The 19,913-nt window shown below is 42.7% G+C and overlaps 1 protein-coding gene across 33 annotated transcripts in view; it reads left to right on the forward strand.

Moving 5' to 3' along the window:
- The window catches only part of LOC110500605 (receptor-type tyrosine-protein phosphatase delta), a 612,371-nt gene that overhangs the window by 556,729 nt on the left and 35,729 nt on the right, over nt 1-19,913 (forward strand). For 16 of the 33 annotated variants that reach the window (XM_090214671.1, XM_090214666.1, XM_036958032.2 and 13 more), the window contains 7 exons: nt 1,942-2,151; nt 3,521-3,681; nt 7,229-7,243; nt 8,703-8,815; nt 10,872-10,913; nt 11,475-11,572; nt 18,009-18,132. In XM_090214671.1, the coding sequence (XP_090070797.1) occupies nt 1,942-2,151; nt 3,521-3,681; nt 7,229-7,243; nt 8,703-8,815; nt 10,872-10,913; nt 11,475-11,572; nt 18,009-18,132 (763 nt within the window). The remainder of the gene's footprint in view (nt 1-1,941; nt 2,152-3,520; nt 3,682-7,228; nt 7,244-8,702; nt 8,816-10,871; nt 10,914-11,474; nt 11,573-18,008; nt 18,133-19,913) is intronic. The other 17 variants (XM_090214680.1, XM_090214684.1, XM_090214689.1 and 14 more) reach the window with 3 other exon arrangements.

Genomic DNA, 19,913 nt, shown 5'->3' on the forward strand with positions numbered 1-19,913 from the left:
GTCAATGTGCGGGGGCACCGGTTAGTTGAGGAAATATGTACATGTAGGTAGAGTTATAAAAATGACTATGCATAGATAATAACAAAAGAGTACCAGCAGTGTAAAAGGGAGGGGGGGGGGGGGGCAATGTAATAGTCTGGGTAGCCATGCTGTTGTCTCGCTGAGTCTCATCTGCCGATTTTGGCTGATGTGTCACGCCTTGAACGATTACCCAAAAGTCGCCCCCTCCCGTCAGAATTGATTTGTTTGTCAATATCAGGCTCTCACCTTTTCACAACTTTTCCCAAGGGCGGCTGGATTTAGCCGTGTTGACATGGGAGATGATTGAAGACATTATCGGACAGTGCCACCGGCCCTTGTGACAAAGCCAGTGCAGACACTTGACAGGCGCACACACACTCCAGAGGGAGAGAGATATATGGAGGTAGAGTTCTGACCGAGTAGCTGGCTTGGCTTACGTTGATACGTTGTGTTCATTTCGGGAAGTCAAGCAGACATAAAACCCTTACATACATTCCCTTAATCACTTATTTATGTCAGTTTTCATTGGGTATGAATCAGCGTTATCTTGTAGCCTATAGCAATAACACTTGAGCGTAGAACTGCATACCATTACACTTTCCCATAAGAGCAAGCCAAGTTCTGCCTTTTTGTGCGGAAGCAATCACACTCCCATTGTAAAAGTGTGACCTCATTCACATTCTGTCCAGGTTGCCTGGTGTTGCTAGTAGGTAAATAATGACAGGTCGTCCTATTAGTGCAGTGCAACAATGCAATTTGAGACGTTAGGGGAGACGGGGGGCTGAGAGGGGGGCTGAGAGGGTGTTAGACTGGTTCGAATATGCTGAAGCAGCATTTTTCTGTTATGATACAATGCAGTCGCCTTGGGGACTCACCCCTGTATTTTGATTTGGATGTTGCGTAAGGCTCCTGGCCACTTACATAATGGGAGTGGTGGTGTGTGTGTGTGTATGTAATTACCCATGCTGAGCAAGGAACAGAACACCATTGCATTGTTGTTTAAGTGATACCTTCAGGCCAGGGGTAGGCAAAACTGTTCCTGGAGTGCTGCAGGTACTGCAGGATTTTGTTCAAACTAGGCACCACACCAGACCAACTGAGCTAATTTATCATTTAAGTGATTGCCTAAATTCAACACACCTGGTCTTGCAGGTCGGTTAAATAAAAAATATAGGACATTTGGTGCTCTTAGCACTTTCAATGAGTAACCCCACCTATATTAACCCCTGTTATTTTGCATGCCACAGGGTATTTGCTAATATACAATTAAAATCAGTGCATTCCAGTGACTATAAGCCATCATGCAATTGTGATGGTTCTGGTATCTGAGGAATATATCAACGTAATATATCCTTACCTATCCACAAGTACTCTTTTCTTCAAAGGTTATGCAATGCTTAAGCAATTTAACCCTCGTCCTCTTTATATCGCCAATGGAGCCAAAAATAAAAATGTGTTGTGACATCAGGGCCAAGGATTTCACCCTGAGCCAGTCAGGAACACAATACACACACATGCATGCACATACACACACGTGTACACGCACAAACACACACACACACAGAAACGGCAGAGCCACTGGAACATCAAAACGTTGTCTCCTTTCTTTAAAAAATCTGATTTTTGATGACTTAAAATCCTTTTGAAATGTTTGACAGTACATATGATTATTCTAGAATCTCATTTAGGTAAATCCACACATGTCGAAAATCCTTGCCGTGTAAGACAAATGAAATCCAAATGGTAATATTTCCTCTTCCGTTGCAATCAGTAGTTTGAGCTTTTGTAATCAGGAGGGATGTAACACAGATTTGATCTCTGTGTGTGTGTGTGTGTTTGTGTCCACGTTTGTGCGACTGTAAAACAACTCTTTGTTCCTTTTTATCGACTGTCTGCATCATTTCTACTCTTCACTTTTAGCTGCTGAAAGAGATTAACCGAACAAGCCGAGGCCTTCGCTTCCGGAGGCAAGCTGAGCCCAAAGCCTACATCGCTGCCTACTTCAAAGACCTTCCCACCGACTTCACTCTGGGAGACACCAAGATCTATGGTGACTTTGAAAACAAGCAGCTCGCCAACGGCCAAGAGTACATCTTCTTTGTGCTTGCTGTCCTCGATATCTCTGAAAATGTAAGTATATGCCTTTTTTATACTTTTTTTCTTAGAAACCTTTTCTCTCTCTCTCTATCTTCCTTTGTTTCTCTTCTCTTAGACACCCCACTCCATAAAGGAATTAGTTCAAACAGGCACTACAGACGGCCCTCTGGCGATTTCCTTTGCCAGGGATCTTTCGCCTTCATGCTTAAAGTTGCATGTTAAACGTCAAAGACCCAAATCCACTGTGTCTTGGCAGGGGGCACCTCCCTTGGATGGATGCGTACGTCGAGTCCCTTTGAGCTCCGGTCTCTGAAAAAGGGCCAAGGCAAAGAACGGAGTCCACTACTGCAGAGGGGAAATTCCACAGAGGCTCCTGCCAATCGCAGGAATATCTCTATAACGGGACTCCTCTTTAATTGCGCGCCTACGGGCGAATGCCTTTATCTCCTCCACTGCAGCTTGTGTGTGTGTGTGTGTGTGTGTGTGTGTGTGTGTGTGTGTGTGTGTGTGTGTGTGTGTGTGTCAAAGGAGAAAGGGGCATGATTAGTTGACTAAACGCGGAAGAATGATGGATTTGATGAGCTGGGAGGTTTTACGGCAGTCTGTCTTGGACTCCGCCAGTCCTGACTACAGGTAAAGGAGAATGATAACGGCAGGCGGGTGGGCTGACAAAATGGGAGGGAATCTCCAATTTGTCCACCACAGCACTGATTGGCTTTTTCTTTGCCCCAAAGCCACAGTCTTTATTTCGTTCCCCTCAGAATGACGTGACGGAACTCAATCGGGGCAGAAATTAGAGATATTAGAGATACAGTATTTCAACATACCCATATCGTTTGGAGAGGTGAATTCGTAAATTAGCATTGACACAATAACTTTGAATAGGATAATGGTGGCGTAGACGTCACATACAGGTTGTCCCAATGTCTTTGTGAAAGTCAGACTGACCGAATCTACGTGTTCTAAGATGAAAGTTGGAAACTTTTGAACTTGGAAACTTTCAGTGGCCTCACAGAAGGGCTGTTCTATTGATCGGAGTTCCTCTGTGAGGATAGAGATGTGAGAGAGTGCAGGTTGTTTTTCTAGACACTGTAGAGGAGGAGATCATTTTATGTTGAGGAACGATAAGGAACCTAGTCTGAACTGGGATCACAAAATGTGTTTTCAAAGTCACAGTAGGCAGAGGAATAGTGGAATGGAGTCAGCCAAAAGTTTTTCCTATCCTATTCTGCACAACTTGGGTAACTACATTGTGGTGCTAAAATAATTTCCCAAGTTCGTCCTCTACTCTACTCTGCTATATTCTACTTACATGTAATTACTAGTCTATTAAATGTTTGTTTTTTATTTAAATAAATGATCCCACTATGAGTAATACCAATCCCCTTCCTCTCCTTCCCAGACCATGTATGCCACAAGCCCCTACTCTGACCCTCTTGTGTCAGCTGACCTTGACCCCCAGCCAATCATTGACGAGGAGGAGGGACTTATCTGGGTGGTGGGCCCAGTGCTCGCTGTTGTCTTCATCATCTGCATCGTCATCGCCATCCTCCTGTACAAGAGGTAAGGACTGGAGAAAGAGACACACACACATGCACAAGAAGGTGAGAGAGATAGACATATTAAGTACATTCAAATACACTGTCACACACAGTCTACCTTTCAGAAAAGATACACGCTCAATCACACGAACAGGCACATACATATACACAAGCACACACACATTTACATGTACACAAGCACTCTCAATCAAACACATACGGTGGCTTGCGAACGTATTCACCCGCCTTGGCATTTTTCCTATTTTGTTGCCTTTGTATCATTTGATTTATACAACATGCCTAGCACAATTTTTTTTATTGTGAAACAAACAAGAAATAAGACAGAAAACTTGAGCGTGCGTAACTGTTCAACCCCCCCCCCCCCCAAGTCAATACTTTGTAGAGCCATCCTTTGCAGCAATACAGCTACCAGTCTCTTGGGGTATGTCTCTAAGCTTCAAATCAAACCAAATCAAATGTATGTATATAGCCCTTCGTACATCAGCTGAAATATCAAAGTGCTGTACAGAAACCCAGCCTAAAACCCCAAACAGCAAGCAATGCAGGAGTTGAAGCACGTTGGCTAGGAAAAACTCCCTAGAAAGGCCAAAAGTGTGTGTGCACATCTAGCCACTGGGATTTTTGCCCATTTTTCAAGGCAAAACTGCTCCAGCTCCTTCAAGTTGGATGGGTTAGCTGGTGTACAGCAATCTTTAAGTCATACCACAGATTCTCAATTGGATTGAGGTCTGGGCTTTGACTAGGCCATTCCAAGACATATAAATGTTTCCCTTTTAACCACTCGAGTGTTGCTTTAGCAGTATGCTTAGGGTCATTGTCCTGCTGGAAGGACCTCCGTCCCAGTCTCAACTCTCTGGAAGACTGAAACAGGTTTCCCTCAAGAATTTGCCTGTATTTAGCGCCATCCATCGTTCCTTCAATTTTGACCAGTCCCTGCCGATTGAAAAACATCCCCACAGCATGATGCTCCCACCATGGCGTTCTTGGGTCATGAGAGGTGTTGGGTTTGCGCCAGAAATAGCGTTTTCCTTGATGGCCAAAAAGCTCAATTTTAGTCTCATCTGACCAGACTACCTTCTTCCATATGTTTGGGGAGTCTCCCACATGCCTTTAGGCAAACACCAAATGTGTTTGCTCATTTTTTTCTTCAAGAAATGGCTTTTTTTCTGGCCACTCTTCTGTAAAACCCAGCTCTGTGGAGTGTACAGCTTAAAGTGGGTCTATGGACAGATACTCCAATCTCCGCTGTGGAGCTTTGCAGCTCCTTCAGGGTTATCTTTGGTCTCTTTGTTGCCTCACTGATTAATACCCTCCTTGCCTGGTCTGTGAGTTTTGGTGGACGGCCTTCTTTTGGCAGGTTTGTTGTGGTGCCATATACTTTCAATTTCTAAATGATGGATTTAATGGTACCTCATGGGATGTTCAAAGTTTCTGATATTTTTTTTATAACCCAACCCTGATCTGTACTTCTCCACAACTTTGTCCCTGACCTGTTTGGAGAGCTCCTTGGTGTTCATGGTGCCGCTTGCTTTGTGATGCGCCTTGCTTAGTGGTGTTGCAGACTCTGGGGCCTTTCAGAACAGGTGTATATATACTGAGATCATGTGACGGATCATGTGACACTTAGATTGCACACAGGTGGACTTTCTTTAATTAATTATGTGACTTAATTCGTAATTGGTGGCACCAGATCTTATTTAGGGGCTTCATAGCAAAGGGGTATACATATTGCATGCACCACTTTTCCGTAAAAAAACAACAACAAATATTTTGAATTTTTTGAAACAATTTGTCCATTACATTAACTGGACAAATTACAAATTGAATTACAGGTTGTAATGCAACATAATAGAAAAAACAGCAAGGGGGATGAATATTTCTGCAAGGCACTGTACACACACACACACACTCACACACACACACACACAGAAAAAATTTGAGCATCTCTTGTCCTGGAACCCCGGCAGAAGCTGGCCGTTTGCTGTCACCGCTCATCAGTTAGGCGTAGGAGGGGAGTGCTCAGAGTATCTGCTACGTGTCAGTGCATGCGAATGCTGCTTTAGAACAGCCCCCCCCCCCCCCTCCCACACACACACACACACACACAAGAGAACTGCGCTCCTGGCTTGCTTGGTTGACCCCTTGTTGCCCTGGTGCTTCACAAGGACACATCTCTCTATCCTAGCTTCTCCCTTGTCTATTTTCAACCTTGAGTGAATACTGCTTTGGGCCACGTGGAGCAGTCTCCATAGCATCCACATTGAATGACACTGTAGAGCATATTAACGCATTACTGAGAGAATCAGTCTTGAGAGAAGACTTTGGTGAATCTGTGCTTATAGTCAGTCTATCAATAGGTATGTTGTTCACTCAACACCACGCAAGAACATGCAAAGTATTCCTGAATGCATAGGTATTCATTAAACATACCAACATCAATCCAACATTAAAAATACCAATACCAATCCAACATCATTGAGTCTTATGGCTATTTACCTTAAAGTGTTAGGTGTGTGTGACTATTTGGTTGTCCCAGGGCTTCCATGTTGGACGGGCAATGTCAGAGGCACCCGAGAAGAGTATTGAACTAACTTTCGGGCATCGAATTAACGTAGAGGGGGGGGGGGGGGGGGCTTCTCTGGTTTCTGTTTGTGCCCAGGCAGATTTACACAACAATGACCAAGTCAATGTCACCTGCGTGTCGGGACTTTCCAGTCCATAACCAGGAGATATATCACTTGTCAAGATCAATGTGATAGAATTGGTGCCCTGTGTGAAGAGAAAATGACAACATTACCGTGTGTGTTGAGGCAGGGGAAAGGACAAGATCATAGCAACACAGCATCGCTGATGAACTGTATAAATCAGTCACAGGAAGATGCACTCCTACATCCCCACTTGGATACAGATCATAAACATGTTTATGTTAATCTGAGCTGAAAGTCATGGTTCCCTGTGTTCCAGACCCCAAAACAGATCACAACAAATATAGGTGTCATTTTTTTTTTACAACGGTTAAGGGTAAAGGCCATATAAACTCAAATGATATTATCTAGGTTTTTCAATGGAGTTTCTTCAATACTCCATGCAGGCACATTATTTGTATTGGCATGTGTTGTTGCCTTGATGCAGTTATTCTTCAGCATAGAAACAGACACACAGAGACCTTCCATGCTTGAGTGACAATCAACCACCTGAAAGGACCCCCCCCCCCCCCCCAAAAAAAAAAAAAAAGATATATCTTTGGATTGCACCTGTGATGAAAATATAGTATTTGAAATAACAAATAACCAATGGGGCGTGGTGTCCGTAGCGAAGCAATGCTAATCTTGCACGCCAATCAACATTGAGATACGATTGTTATTTTTTGTATTTAGTATTTAACAGGAAATGGTACATTACAGTATCAAATATGAACGCGATACTTCAACTTCAGCCTATGGGGCATGATACTGTTGTCAATATTATTCAGTCGTCATAGCGACGGGTCATGTTTCCGTGCCAGCTAACGTCCTGTCATGCTTTCTTTTCCCTGCTTACGAATGGAGCAGCAAACCAGACAGGTAAGAGTGAAAGGATGTGATATGCTGACAATACCACAACAACCCCCCACCTCAACCCTTTTAGTATCCCTTTGAGGACATTTCCTACATTCTATCTTGTTGGACAAAGTTCAATCATTGCAGAAAGTGGTTTTCCGCTGCTGTGCAAATCCAACGCTCGTTCAAAAGTCAGCTGTTTGCATTGATTGAAGAGAGACAACTTACTTGCCTGTCTAGAACAGACCTGCATGCATTACAATGCCTTGACTGCTCCCCCTCACTTTCTCCTTAATTCTCAAAATGATATATATCTATCAAAAATATATATATATTTCTTCAACAGTATGACGTCACAGCCAAATGTACTCACTGGCCAGGAAAGCACTTTAACAGCATTTTCCCAGCTTTCCCCGCACAACTACTCCCCAATCATTGCATTGCATTTTACATTTTGTTTTTATCAAATGAGCCCTTGCATCGCTAGATGGCTATTACATTGTAGGTTCTGGTTAAGGTAGATTTACCACACTCTCACAATGTTAGACATAGACTCTGTGTTCAGATGTACCCATGCTATCATTTTCAGCCTTTTTTTTGCCCGTCTTCTCCACCAAGAGGCTTGAGTCATTCTGTATGGTCCTGTCTGCATGTGTTAAAACGCATGCAACGATGACCTCAGAGGGCGGTATCGACCTCGCACGACCCATTTCGTCTTTTGTTGTTGTTCCTGACCATTACACCATTGATCCCCAAGGCTGTTTACACAAGCCTCATTGCTTCCCATATAATGCAAAGGTCACAGGCCAGTGATTTCACTTAGCCCTGACTAGGAGAGGTTGGAGGTCAGAAGTCAAATGATGATGAACTATTTAAAAGGTCACTCGTAGTAGAGTGATAGTCCCCCTTGTACTCTGTACACTTCTCGTTACACAGATCAAATGTATTGAGTCTTTGGGCAGATCCCCTTGTCAAAGCTCTTTGATATAACAATTGCAAGGGGTAAAAAGTAAATGGATGGATTATAGTTCATTGATGAAATCTCCATCTTCCGTGTAGGTTAATCTTAGGTCTGAATAGATATGGCACCTCGATCTCTTCTCATAGGCATGATGTGAAATTATTTAAACTCCGTTCGTATTGTCGGAAGGAATTAAAGATGCTTTAACTTTATGCCTCTAGAATTGTTAATCTGATAAGCATTTATGAACATTATGATATATGTCCCACTAAGAGTAGCATTCATCCCCCACGTATACTAAAGATAACACAATCTGTCGGATTAAAGGAGGACTTGAACTATCCTGGAACATCTGATGTAATTCATCATTAAGACATTATATTGTATATGTAAAATGCATACATTTGATTATGTTAATTTAAGGGAATGTCTTCAACAGGAAAGGAAAATGCACCAAATAAATTATAGAACTTAAAAAATAAAAATAACAGTATTGATGTTTTACATGTTTTTTCCCCACAGGAAAAGGGCAGAATCCGAAGCTAGAAAGGGCAGTCTGCCCAACAGTAAGGATATGCTGTCTCATAACCCCACCGACCCTGTGGAGCTTCGACGCATGAACTTCCAAACGCCTGGTAAGGGCTCACGCCCATCACTTCCATCTCACCCACTGTGAAAGCAAACATCAATCACACCAACCACTGCAGGGCTTCTTAGATCCAATTCACTCAATGACTTTTTAAAGTCAAAATGAAGTCAAAATAAAATGAATGTAGTTACTAATCTTTACCTGACTTAAAGGAACAGAATGAATGTCATTTATCAAATTGTGAATGGGGTTAGTTATCATTGGGGGAGTGTGTGAATGTGATCTCCTAAATGCTAAACCAACACTTCTCACGGAGCTCTTGTGACTAGAACATTCTGTGGGGTCAATGTTCAAAGTGTGGAAAATGGACAGGTGGCAGAGAAAAAACACAGAGTGAAAAATGAAAGAGAGGGAGATGCTGGAGAAGGTGTAAGACTAACACTTTTATGGCAGTTAACATCATCTGCCTGTGCGGCCTTCGCCAAGCTAACACTAGTCTCCTCAGAGTGACAGCTTAGCATGTTGGAAGTCAAAGTTAGAGGTGAGTTGAAGACTACAATACTATGACAGTGTCATAATACCATATTACATCCTGTATTAGGCCAGTGGAGGGAAGAGCGGGCCAGTGACAAGCTGTGAACACAAACGTCCCCTCCCTTTTGACCTTCTGCGGTGAGGTGAACATCCGTCATGCCTGAGCTGCCTGGTCAAGGGACCCTTTTTGTCACCGAGGGGAAAAAGATGGCCGTCACAGTCTATTTGTCCAGAGGAGATGTATTCTCTCCCAGCTACCTTTTTTGAGTGAAGAGACACGCTCAACTTGGTAGTGGGAGCAGTATGACAGGTGTTTGGATACTGCTAAGAATGTTAGAATGTTAAAGCCATATTTTTCAGGTCAGCTCGTATGAAAGAGGAATAAATTCTAAGGACTATGAATATTTATGAAACCCCTACTCTCAATGACCTTATATCCATTACTGGCCATTACAAACTTGGCAAGAGGGGGCCTTTTTTCCCCCTCTCAGTTTCCACTTTGTGAAGCCGAGTTCAGAGTGATCTAAACCTCCACACTTTCCCCATTCTGGAACTATTCCGGAAACCTCTACAACCATCTTGATTAGTCTCACACACCCTTCTCATTTTCCAAAGAGCCACTCAATGTGTCTCTCGACTTGCTGGAGAGGTCCAAACATCTCTGTCTCCCTCTTTTATAGCTTCCTCTCCAACGCTGATTGGTGCTACATTATACCTCGTTTCTCTTCCCTCCCTCACTCCCTCCCTCTTTTCATCCCTCTCGCACGTCGCTGCTCCTCAATGCACATTTCCATTCTGAGGACGCTTGATGTGTGCATGACGCCACTCGGCGAACGATTGTTCCATTGTCAACCTGCGGATGAAAATGAGTCTTGAGCGGTAGGGGCCGATAGAAACACCCTCCAGAGAGAGAGAGAGAGAGAGAGTGAGAGCGCGAGTGAGAGCACACGAGAAAATAGGTCCCGTTTTTTCCTTTAGCTAATGGCTACTTGTGTTATCAGTGTAGATGAAAAGACCACTGACAGACACCTGTCTCAGACGGGAGAGTGGGCAAAACGGCGCCTGTTTCCCGGCTATTATGAAACCTCAGCTATCTGGGACACGGTGATAGCCCTTTGTACGGACGCTGCCGTCACGAACGCTGAACACTATTTACATTTAACAATGTCAGTTCTTCCTTGTCAAAGTAAAGTCCACTAAAGTTTTTATACAAGGTGAAACTTCCTGCCTGCAGGCTTTGTATGATATCTGATGGTCAGAATGGATTTCATTATAGGATTGTGTGATCTCTTGACTCGGTTCTTCAGTGTCTTCGAATTGCCTCTTCTGCTTTGTTTTGTTGAGTTTTAATTTCTTTCCCCCTGATTTACGTATTGTGGCGTAGGCTAGCTTCTAGCATGTCAATGTGTGTGGTACTAACTGGTCAATGGGACATTTTAGATGATACAATGTAGAACTTTAGTTTCTTTCAGACCCCTTCCCCAACTGTTTCTAGCCCTAAACAAAATAATCATCACATTGCTACGATCGTCTGCAACATTTTATTTATACCGCCGTTTCCTCCGCAGGTTCAGGTGACCCTAGTTACCCCAGTAACTTCCATTTGTCAAGTTAGTTGGTCTTGTTTATGCATTCGTCACATTCTTCTTTTCTCTGTTTTGTTTTGTTACTGGGTTTTTTCCCATCCTGCTGTCTTCCTCCTTTCTACATAGGCTTGTAGTCAATCTCACCCCCCATCTAATCCACACGTTACTCATTGCCATGTCACCTATCGCAGGAGGCAGAGTTAAAAAATGACACCCCAGTCATCAATCAAAGCAGACAACATTTCGGCCTAACTTTTTGATTAGTTTCGTTGTCGTTTGGTTTGTTTGTGCATTTGTTTGTGTCTTGCGTCATGTTAACTCTCGCCGGTCTCTTCGGCGTAAATAACATTCTTCTCTCACAGTAGGAAGTGTTACAGGAAGTGAAGTGTGCTCCATTTATTGTCATTGGCTTCCTTTCCTGTCATATCTTCCTATGAGCATGCCACTGCTTTGAGTGAAAAACTGGCCTAACAACGATCACTTCCACCTCTTACACACATGCTGCTTTTCTAATGATTCACTGGTTGTAACTGTGGTAGCAACCCCTTACCCTGGCGACTGAACTCTTGTCCGTTTGATTGATAGGCATGGCCAACCACCCACCAATCCCCATTTTGGACCTGGCCGATCATCTGGAGCGATTGAAAGCCAACGACAACCTGAAGTTTTCACAAGAATACGAGGTAAACATGAGGCTTCAGTATGTTTCCTATCTGTTTGTGTCCTACCTGTTTGCATATTTAGGTCAGATTGGAGATGTTATCGGAGAAAGATTACTGTTTTTCGATGAACTAAGATGCCATCTGTCATTCAGAACAAAGGGTTGGTATATTAAAGGCTTTTGACATTTGATTATGCTATATGTCCTGTTTGGGACTGACTTGTGCACCCCTGCTACAGTGTATTCGAAAACATGAACATGATTCCAATAATCTACATGCTTGTTAGCGTATGGAACCCCAACAGTTTAGGCTCATGTGTACAAGAGAGAGGCTGGCTGCCCTCTAAACTCATTGTGTCACTCATTGTCACTCATTGTGTAATGTGTCATGGAGTTTATTTAAGCCTCAAGTCTCGCCATGTAATGTTATTTTTCCGGGACCCTTTAATCCGGTCATTACAAAAATGTCACAGCCCTGACACAAAGCCAGTCCTCACATGGCAGCTGGCATACGGGGGAAAAAATGAAGATGGCTTCCCGTGGAGAACCTGTTCACCGGTCTCACCTGGGAAACCCAAATCCCCAATCCTTCCAATCTGCCCCATGCAAAGTGAAAATGAAACATTCATCCAGTGACAGCAGGCTTGATTGAAAGGACCGTCATCCCACGCCGCCGTATCTCTGAACGGTAATCATTTTGGCATTTAATATGGACGCAGCTCGGAAAAGGTCAGTATCTCACCAACGCACCGTAAACTCATTAGCCCGCAGACAAGGTGAGGTGACTCGTCGGCCAGGATTCGCCAAAGTCTCTCATCTTCGACCGGGGAGGGAGAAGGGAAGTGGAGGCTGGAGTTGTCTTCGGTTCAGTGCGTTCACAAAAACATAATCCTATTTCCGTGATTTCATCAGACAATGAAACCTAGTGGGTTTGATTGATTGGAGCAGAATGTCAGGGGCCAAAAGTAAAGTTACTGTCGCCAGGTTTTTCCCACCACTCACACACACATCACTCTCGGCAGCCACTTCACAAATGGGGAATTAAATACCTTTAAAGCCCAATAAATCTCTCCCGTTTTTCCACCGCCGCTTGTCATTGCTAGATGGATTCTGTACGAAACACAATGGGAGTAAATCTAAATAGATGGACTTGCGTACGCCTGAATGTCACTGAAGCTGCAGAATTGTGCTCGAGCGGCAGGGTCCTTTCAGGGGCAATGCGTGTGGTGGAACTGCAGTCGACCTCTATCTCTCCCTCCCCTCTTGTTCTCTCTCTGCCTTTGTCTCTGCCTCTGTCTCTGTCTCTGCCTTTGTCTCTGCCTTTGTCTCTGCCTTTGTCTCAATCTCTGCCTCCAACTCTCTCTCCCTGTCCCTTTCACTCCCTCTCTCCCTCTTGGCGGGCTGTACCACCACTGCTCCGAACCATGAGATCACGATGTGGCTGGCTGCCAAGCTCCCCCGACCATTATTGTGGCTTAAGTACATTGAATTTTAATTCTGAGACAGGTATTTTCACAAGGAATAAAAAGAAATGTTCCGAGCACAAGGAAACCAGGGTTCTTTATTATGAGCAAAGTAGCGACCTACTGTTTCAACATACAGTACCAGTCAAATGTTTGGACACACCTACTCATTCAAGGGTTTTTCTTTATGAAAACATTGTAGAACAATAGTGAAGACATCAAAACTATGAAATAACACATATGGAATCATGTAGTAACCAAAAGTGTTAAACAAACCAAAATATATTTTATATTTGAGATTCTTCAAAGTTTGCCTTGATGACAGCTTTGTACACTCTTGGTATTCTCTCAACCAGCTTCACCTGGAATGCTTTTCCAACAGTCTTGAAGGACTTCCCACATACTGTATGCTGAGCACTTGTTGGCTGCTTTTCCTTAACTCTGCGGTCGGACTCATCCCAAACCATCTCCATTAGATTGAGGTCAGGGAATTGTGGAGGCCAGGTCATCTGATGTAGCACTTTATCACTCTACTTCTTGGTCAAATAGCCCTTACACAGCCTGGAGGTGTGTTGGGCCATTGTCCTGTTGAAAAACAAATGATAGTCCCACTAAGCGCAAACCAGATGGGATGGCGTATTGCTGCAGAATGCTGGTTAAATGTGCCTTGAATTCTAAATAAATTACAGACAGTATCACCAGCAAGCACCATCACACCTCCTCCTCCATGCTTCACGGTGGGAACCACACATGCGGAGATGATCTGTTCGCCTACTCTGCGTCTCACAAAGAAATGGTGGTTGGAACCAAAAACATCTAATTTGGACTCCAGACCAATGGACAGATTTAAACCGGTCTAATGTCCATTGCTTGTTTTTCTTTGCCCAAGCACGTCTCTTATTCTTATTGGTGTCCTTCAGTTGTGGTTTCTTTGCAGCAATTTGACCATGAAGGCCTGATTCACGCAGTCTCCTCTGAACAGTTGATGTTGAGATGTGTCTGTTACTTGAACCATTTATTTGGGCTGCAATCTGAGTTGCAGTTAACTCTAATGAACTTATCTTCTGCAGCAGAGGAAACTCTGGGTCTTCCTTTCCTGTGGCGGTCCTCATGAGAGTCAGTTTCATCATAGCGCTTGATGGTTTTTGCATCTGCACTTGAAGAAACTTTCAAAGTTCTTGAAATGTTCCGCATTGACTGACTTTCATGTGTCTTAAAGTAATGATGGACTGTCGTTTCTCTTATGTTTATTTGAGCTGTTCTTGCCATAATATGGACTTGGTGTTTTACCAAATAGGTCTATCTTCTGTATAACAACCCTACCTTGTCATAACACATTTGATTGGCTCAAATGCATTAAGAAGGAAAGATATTCCACAAATGTACTTTCAACAAGGTACACCTGTTAATTGAAATGCATTCCAGGTGACTACTTAGAAGAATCTCAAATATAAAGTATATTTTGAGTTGTTTAACACTTTTTAGGTTACTACTTGATGTGTGATTTCATAGTTTTGATGTCTTCACTATTATTCTACAATGTAGAAAATAGTACAAATAAAGAAAAACCCTTGAATGAGTAGGTGTGTCCAAACTTTTGACTGGTACTGTATTTGGATGAAAATATGTCAGCTTAGCCAAAAGTTTTTCCTGACTGGCTCACACTGCATTCTGGTCCCACAGTGTAAATTATTCAGATAATGAATGTCACACAGCTGGGGTTTGGTCTTACTCACAACGTTCACATGCTCTTAACACTAAGTCAAGGGGGCATGACAAAGCCTGTTCACTCTCCGGAGACTGAAAATATTTGGCATAGGTCCTCAGATCCGCAAAAGGTTCTACAGCTGCACCATCGAGAGCATCACATCCTGGTTGCATCACATCCTGTTATGGCAACTGCTCGGCCTCCGACCGCAAGGCACTACAGAGGGTAGTGCGTACGGCCCAAGCTTCCTGCCATCCAGGACCTCTATCCCAGGCGGTGTTAGAGGAAGGCCCTAAAAATTGTCAAACTCCAGCCACCCTAGTCATAGACTATTCTCTCTGCTACTACATGGCAAGCGGTACCAGTGCTCCAAGTCTAGGTCCAAAAATCTTCTTAACAGCTTCTACCCCCAAGCCATAAGCCTCCTGAACAGCTATTCAAATGGCTACCCAGTCTATTAGCATTGCCCCCCCACCCCCTTTACACTGCTGATACTCTCTGCTATTATCTATACATAGCCACTTTAATAACTCTACCTACATGTACAGTACATATTACCTCGACTAACCGGTGCCCCCGCTCATTGACTCTGTACCGGTACCCCCTGTATATAGCCTCGCTGTTGTTATTTTACTGCTGCTGTTTAATTATTTGTCACTTATTTTATTTCTTAAAAGGAATCACTAACCTGACATGACTGGATTGGTGTAAACAACATTTCCACCAGCTTAATTTCACCAATTATGTCATGTCACTGCCAGGTCAGTTATTACTATTGAGGAAGGAAGGATGCTTTTAAATAATATTTGAAAAGTTTTCCCTCTCTATGCCTTCTGTCTGCCCTTTGGCTTCTAATACCCTTTATTCCTAGTAGTAAGCATAATCCAGCTCATAACTCCTTTACTGGAAACATTAAAAGTTAGAGACTCAGATCGTTAAAGAACACAGCCCAATATTTCCTCTGACATGTGAAATGGAACACTATCTTTCACAACATGGTGTTTTCTCCCAAATGGCTAGTGGTATTACATTTTATAGCCCATTTATTTACGCTGAGGGATCGTTTTCAATCCAGGCTTTACAGAGCTATAAAAGGATTAGATTGCTGATTCTTTTGGTTGTACTCAACTGTACGGCTCTTCTGTGTACCGTAAACACTAACCCGATAGATGGACCAAGGATGCTCGAGAGAAAACATGGCCTTTTTGGAAAACCTAATCTAGAAATAGTGGACTCTTATCGTATCCTAGCCAATAGAGAGAGAGAGAATGACCTTTGACTAAAAGCATATTTGAAAGTCAACACATTCCGCCATGTCTTTTCCTCTTCATTCATGCCGTGAAGACCGTACTCTCTCTCCGGGCTTTTGAGACCAATGTTCAGCCATTGTATGCTTCTCTGCCAACTGTAATTAGAAATTTGTCAACCCAAACATTGCTTGCAGGCAAGGCAGATGCCTATCAAAATTCTATTTTCAAAAGACAGTGAAGAGTAGGAATACATTTTGTTACAAAAGTAAATAACTTGAGGTCGGTCAATGCTATAATATTGTGAAGTATGCTTTTTCCTCACAATTCTGAATAAGCAAAATGTTTGTTGTTGTGAATAACTTTCAACTCTAAATTGATCATCTTTCGTCAATGATGTATAACCCGACAATAATGTCTGATCCCGGGCCGTGATCCTGCTCTCCGAGGGTGTCTCAGGGGGGTGGGAAATGCAAAAAACATTTGCATTTCTAAATTCACTCTCGTACAGGTAACCCACATGTACATGCAGTGAAACAGGACACATATAAGCACCCCCTATTTGACCTTTGATCATTCCAAGGGAGCATCCCAAATCCCTATTCCCTTTTATAGTGCCCTACTATATACCCCTTAGGACCCATAGGGCTCTAATCAATAGTAGTGTGCTATATAAGGAATAGGGTGCCATTTGGACACAGCGCCAACCATCCTTCAGTTTAGACTGACAAAAAGGAGGCTCAGTTAAAACCATGACCTTCATCTGATTTTACATTAAATAGCTGTACCCCATTATGAATGTATTAGTATGTTTTAATTGTGCCATTCACTTTAGCAAGTGAAAGCACCCATTTTTTTTAAAGAGTAATTGAGAATGTCATGCGATTGAACTCAACTTCATTAAGGTCGCACATGCTCAGGTTAGGTACGATTTTATCTATAGTTGAATAGTTGAATAATCTTCCTGTACACTTAGCTTTAAGTTAAAGTTATATATTTTCGTTATTACTTTGTATGAGTAGGATTTGTATCTAGCATCGTTGCTTTATATACTGTACTGTATTTGTATACCCACTGCTTGTCAGCTAGACCAGGATTTCCCAGACTCGCTCCTGGAGTCCCCCCTGGGTGCACGTTTTGGTTTTTTCCCCTGATGATGCAAATATTTCAAAGCGTGATGATGAGTTGGTTATTTGAGTCAGCTGTATAGTGCTAGGGCAAAAAACTAAACCAAAACGGGTGGGGGAGGGGGGGCGGGGGGGGAGCTTGGAATACCCTGTGCTAGATGATGAGGCCAAATACACTGACACGGCGGCAGGGAAAGCAAACTGTACAGTGTATTTATGGTACAGTTTATCCCTCCTCTTCTCCATTTCAGAACCAGTGTACAGGATGCATGTGAGCATGCGTCACTGGATATGTAGGGACGCATAATATGGAATGATGGCGTTAGAATGCTCCAGCCAGCTTTGGGACGGCTACACTTACCAGGGCTTGTCGCTTACACAAAATGTCTGTCATGCTACATGCCAAAATAACCCTGGACGCTTTGGAAAATTGCAGTTAAGGCAGTGGAACACGGGCCTAGAGTTTCAAGCTGATAATCCTGAAGAGTGTAAATACCGTCAAGCTTGAAGGCATAGTTCACCCAAATTACAAAAATGACATATATTCGGGATATTGACTTGCATTGGTTTTGTGCCACAAATGCAAAACAATATATATTTGGAGACAGTGGCCAGGTAAACCAAACCAAAGCATGGATTGCTGTCATACCTTGTCCATCTGCTACTTATAGGGCAAGGAAACCAATATGAAATGTTGTAGTTTGGGTGAACTATCCCTTTAAATGTTTCTCGTGAATCTTCACAGTACTATAAAATGTTTTTTTTTTTGCTAATCCTCTGAATTATTATTATTATTATTGATCCTAGTTTGAATCTGTAGTACTGCTCTGGGAGATGGAGCTAAATGGTGGTCGTGAGCACAAGTGATAAGTTATAAAGGAACGTCATGAATAAAATATCTCTCTACTTACAGTCCATCGACCCCGGGCAGCAGTTCACGTGGGAACACTCCAACCTGGAAGTCAACAAACCAAAGAACAGATATGCTAACGTGATAGCATATGACCACTCCAGAGTCCTGCTATCAGCTATTGACGGTAAGCAGCTTGGCTTGAAATTACTGTCGAGTAAGTCCACTTCCATACCACTGTCTTCTGTCCCCTATGAGTATTAGCATACATTGAGTTATGCTATCTATGAAATCATATACACACTGCTCTCGTTTTGCAGGTCAATTTAAGATTTCAATAACATTCCTATATGAGGATTTACTTAATAAATATTGTATGTTATCATCAGTGGGGTTTTTTTCCCTCTCAAAGCTTTTCCTCCACTTCCCCAAGTGTCTTCAGACTATCAGCCATGATGTTTTATTCAACCTGTAAAGGACCTCAACTGAACTCTTTCAGGCAGTTTATTTCAGCTAACAGTGATTTCTTTTGAAGAGCTAGTTAATCCATCTCTCTTCTCTCACTCACACACACACACACACACACACACACACACACACACACACACACACACACACACACACACACACACCTAACAATTTCCATTACATTTTTCCCATAGACAAAAAAAAATATGAGAAAAAAGGAACATTAACAGACTTCTGCTCTCCCAGTAAGTGGATGCTAATGGGAAGAAACCAGATAAAGTCTCTTTGCAGTCTCCCAGAAAGCCCATGCAGCTGAGAGTGTTGATGGATCCCATTAACTAGGCATAAACACACATCTGTAAGCCCACATCGAAGCCTTTGTGAGGGAGGAAACCGCTACTCCGCCAGACAGGCTTGTGGGACTTCCCCCCCCGGAGCTCCGAACAAAGCCTTTGGCAACCAGGACTTCTTTGTTTACTTTGATTGAGTTATTTTGGCGCGAGGGACTTGTCTGTATAAGTAGATCACCAAGCAAGCGACTGACTGTCGAGATTGGAATGGAGGAAGTTTTCCTCGGCTGCTTTTGTAATCCCCTGATGTGTGGTAAAGTGTATGGTAGACTATTAGCATTGGCTATGCTAGAGGGGAATTGGGTGACACTTAACTTGACCCCTCGGTCCTTACAGGCCCACATAACAATGTCATGATAATGTTATTACAGATGTCATAAACAGTCACAACACATGTTCAGCATCATCTGTTGACTTATCATAGTCATTAATCATGTCCACATCATATTGTTGTTGTTGTATGCCGTAAGACATGAGTACCACTTCAGTACCACTTCAAGTAATTTGTACGCTCTCATTTAGTTAGCCAACCTTTGTGTCTTCCTCCCACTTTGAACTCCAAACCATCCATCAAAATGTCTCCTTTCATTTTGACATTCCTCACCAGATGAGTACACATTATGTAAGCAGACATCTGTATAGTCAGTTTTCCACTGTACTCTGCTTCAAAGCTGTCCCTGGACTCTATTCTTAACTCTGTTGAGACGCAGTTCAAAGTGGACCGACTTGAGTCACTGGCCAGCACTTTCTCAAAAGGTCAGTGCAGCCAAAAGTGGGAAATCACAACATAATCACGGTTTTCCGTTGCTTGATCAAGGAGCTTTTAAAGTCCAGGTATACCGGTTATTCTCCAATTGTTGAAATTGTGAAGGCAGGTTGATGATGTAGCAGCAGAGAGAAACAAACTCATCAAATGTTATTTGTCACATGCTTTGTAAATAACAGGTGTAGACCAACAGTGAAATGCTTACTTACTGGCCTTTTCTAACAATACAGAGAGAATGAAATTAGAAATAGTGTATATTTATATTCTTTTATAATAACATGAGGAATAAATACACAATGAGTAACGATAAATTATAAACATTTGTACCAGTACCTAGTCGATGTGCAGGGGTACAAGGTAAATGTGGTAGATATGTACATATAC

The sequence above is a fragment of the Oncorhynchus mykiss genome, chromosome 21 (genome assembly GCF_057628025.1).
Source record: "Oncorhynchus mykiss isolate SJ-2025 chromosome 21, ASM5762802v1, whole genome shotgun sequence".
In the NCBI taxonomy this organism is placed as follows: Eukaryota; Metazoa; Chordata; class Actinopteri; order Salmoniformes; family Salmonidae; genus Oncorhynchus; species Oncorhynchus mykiss.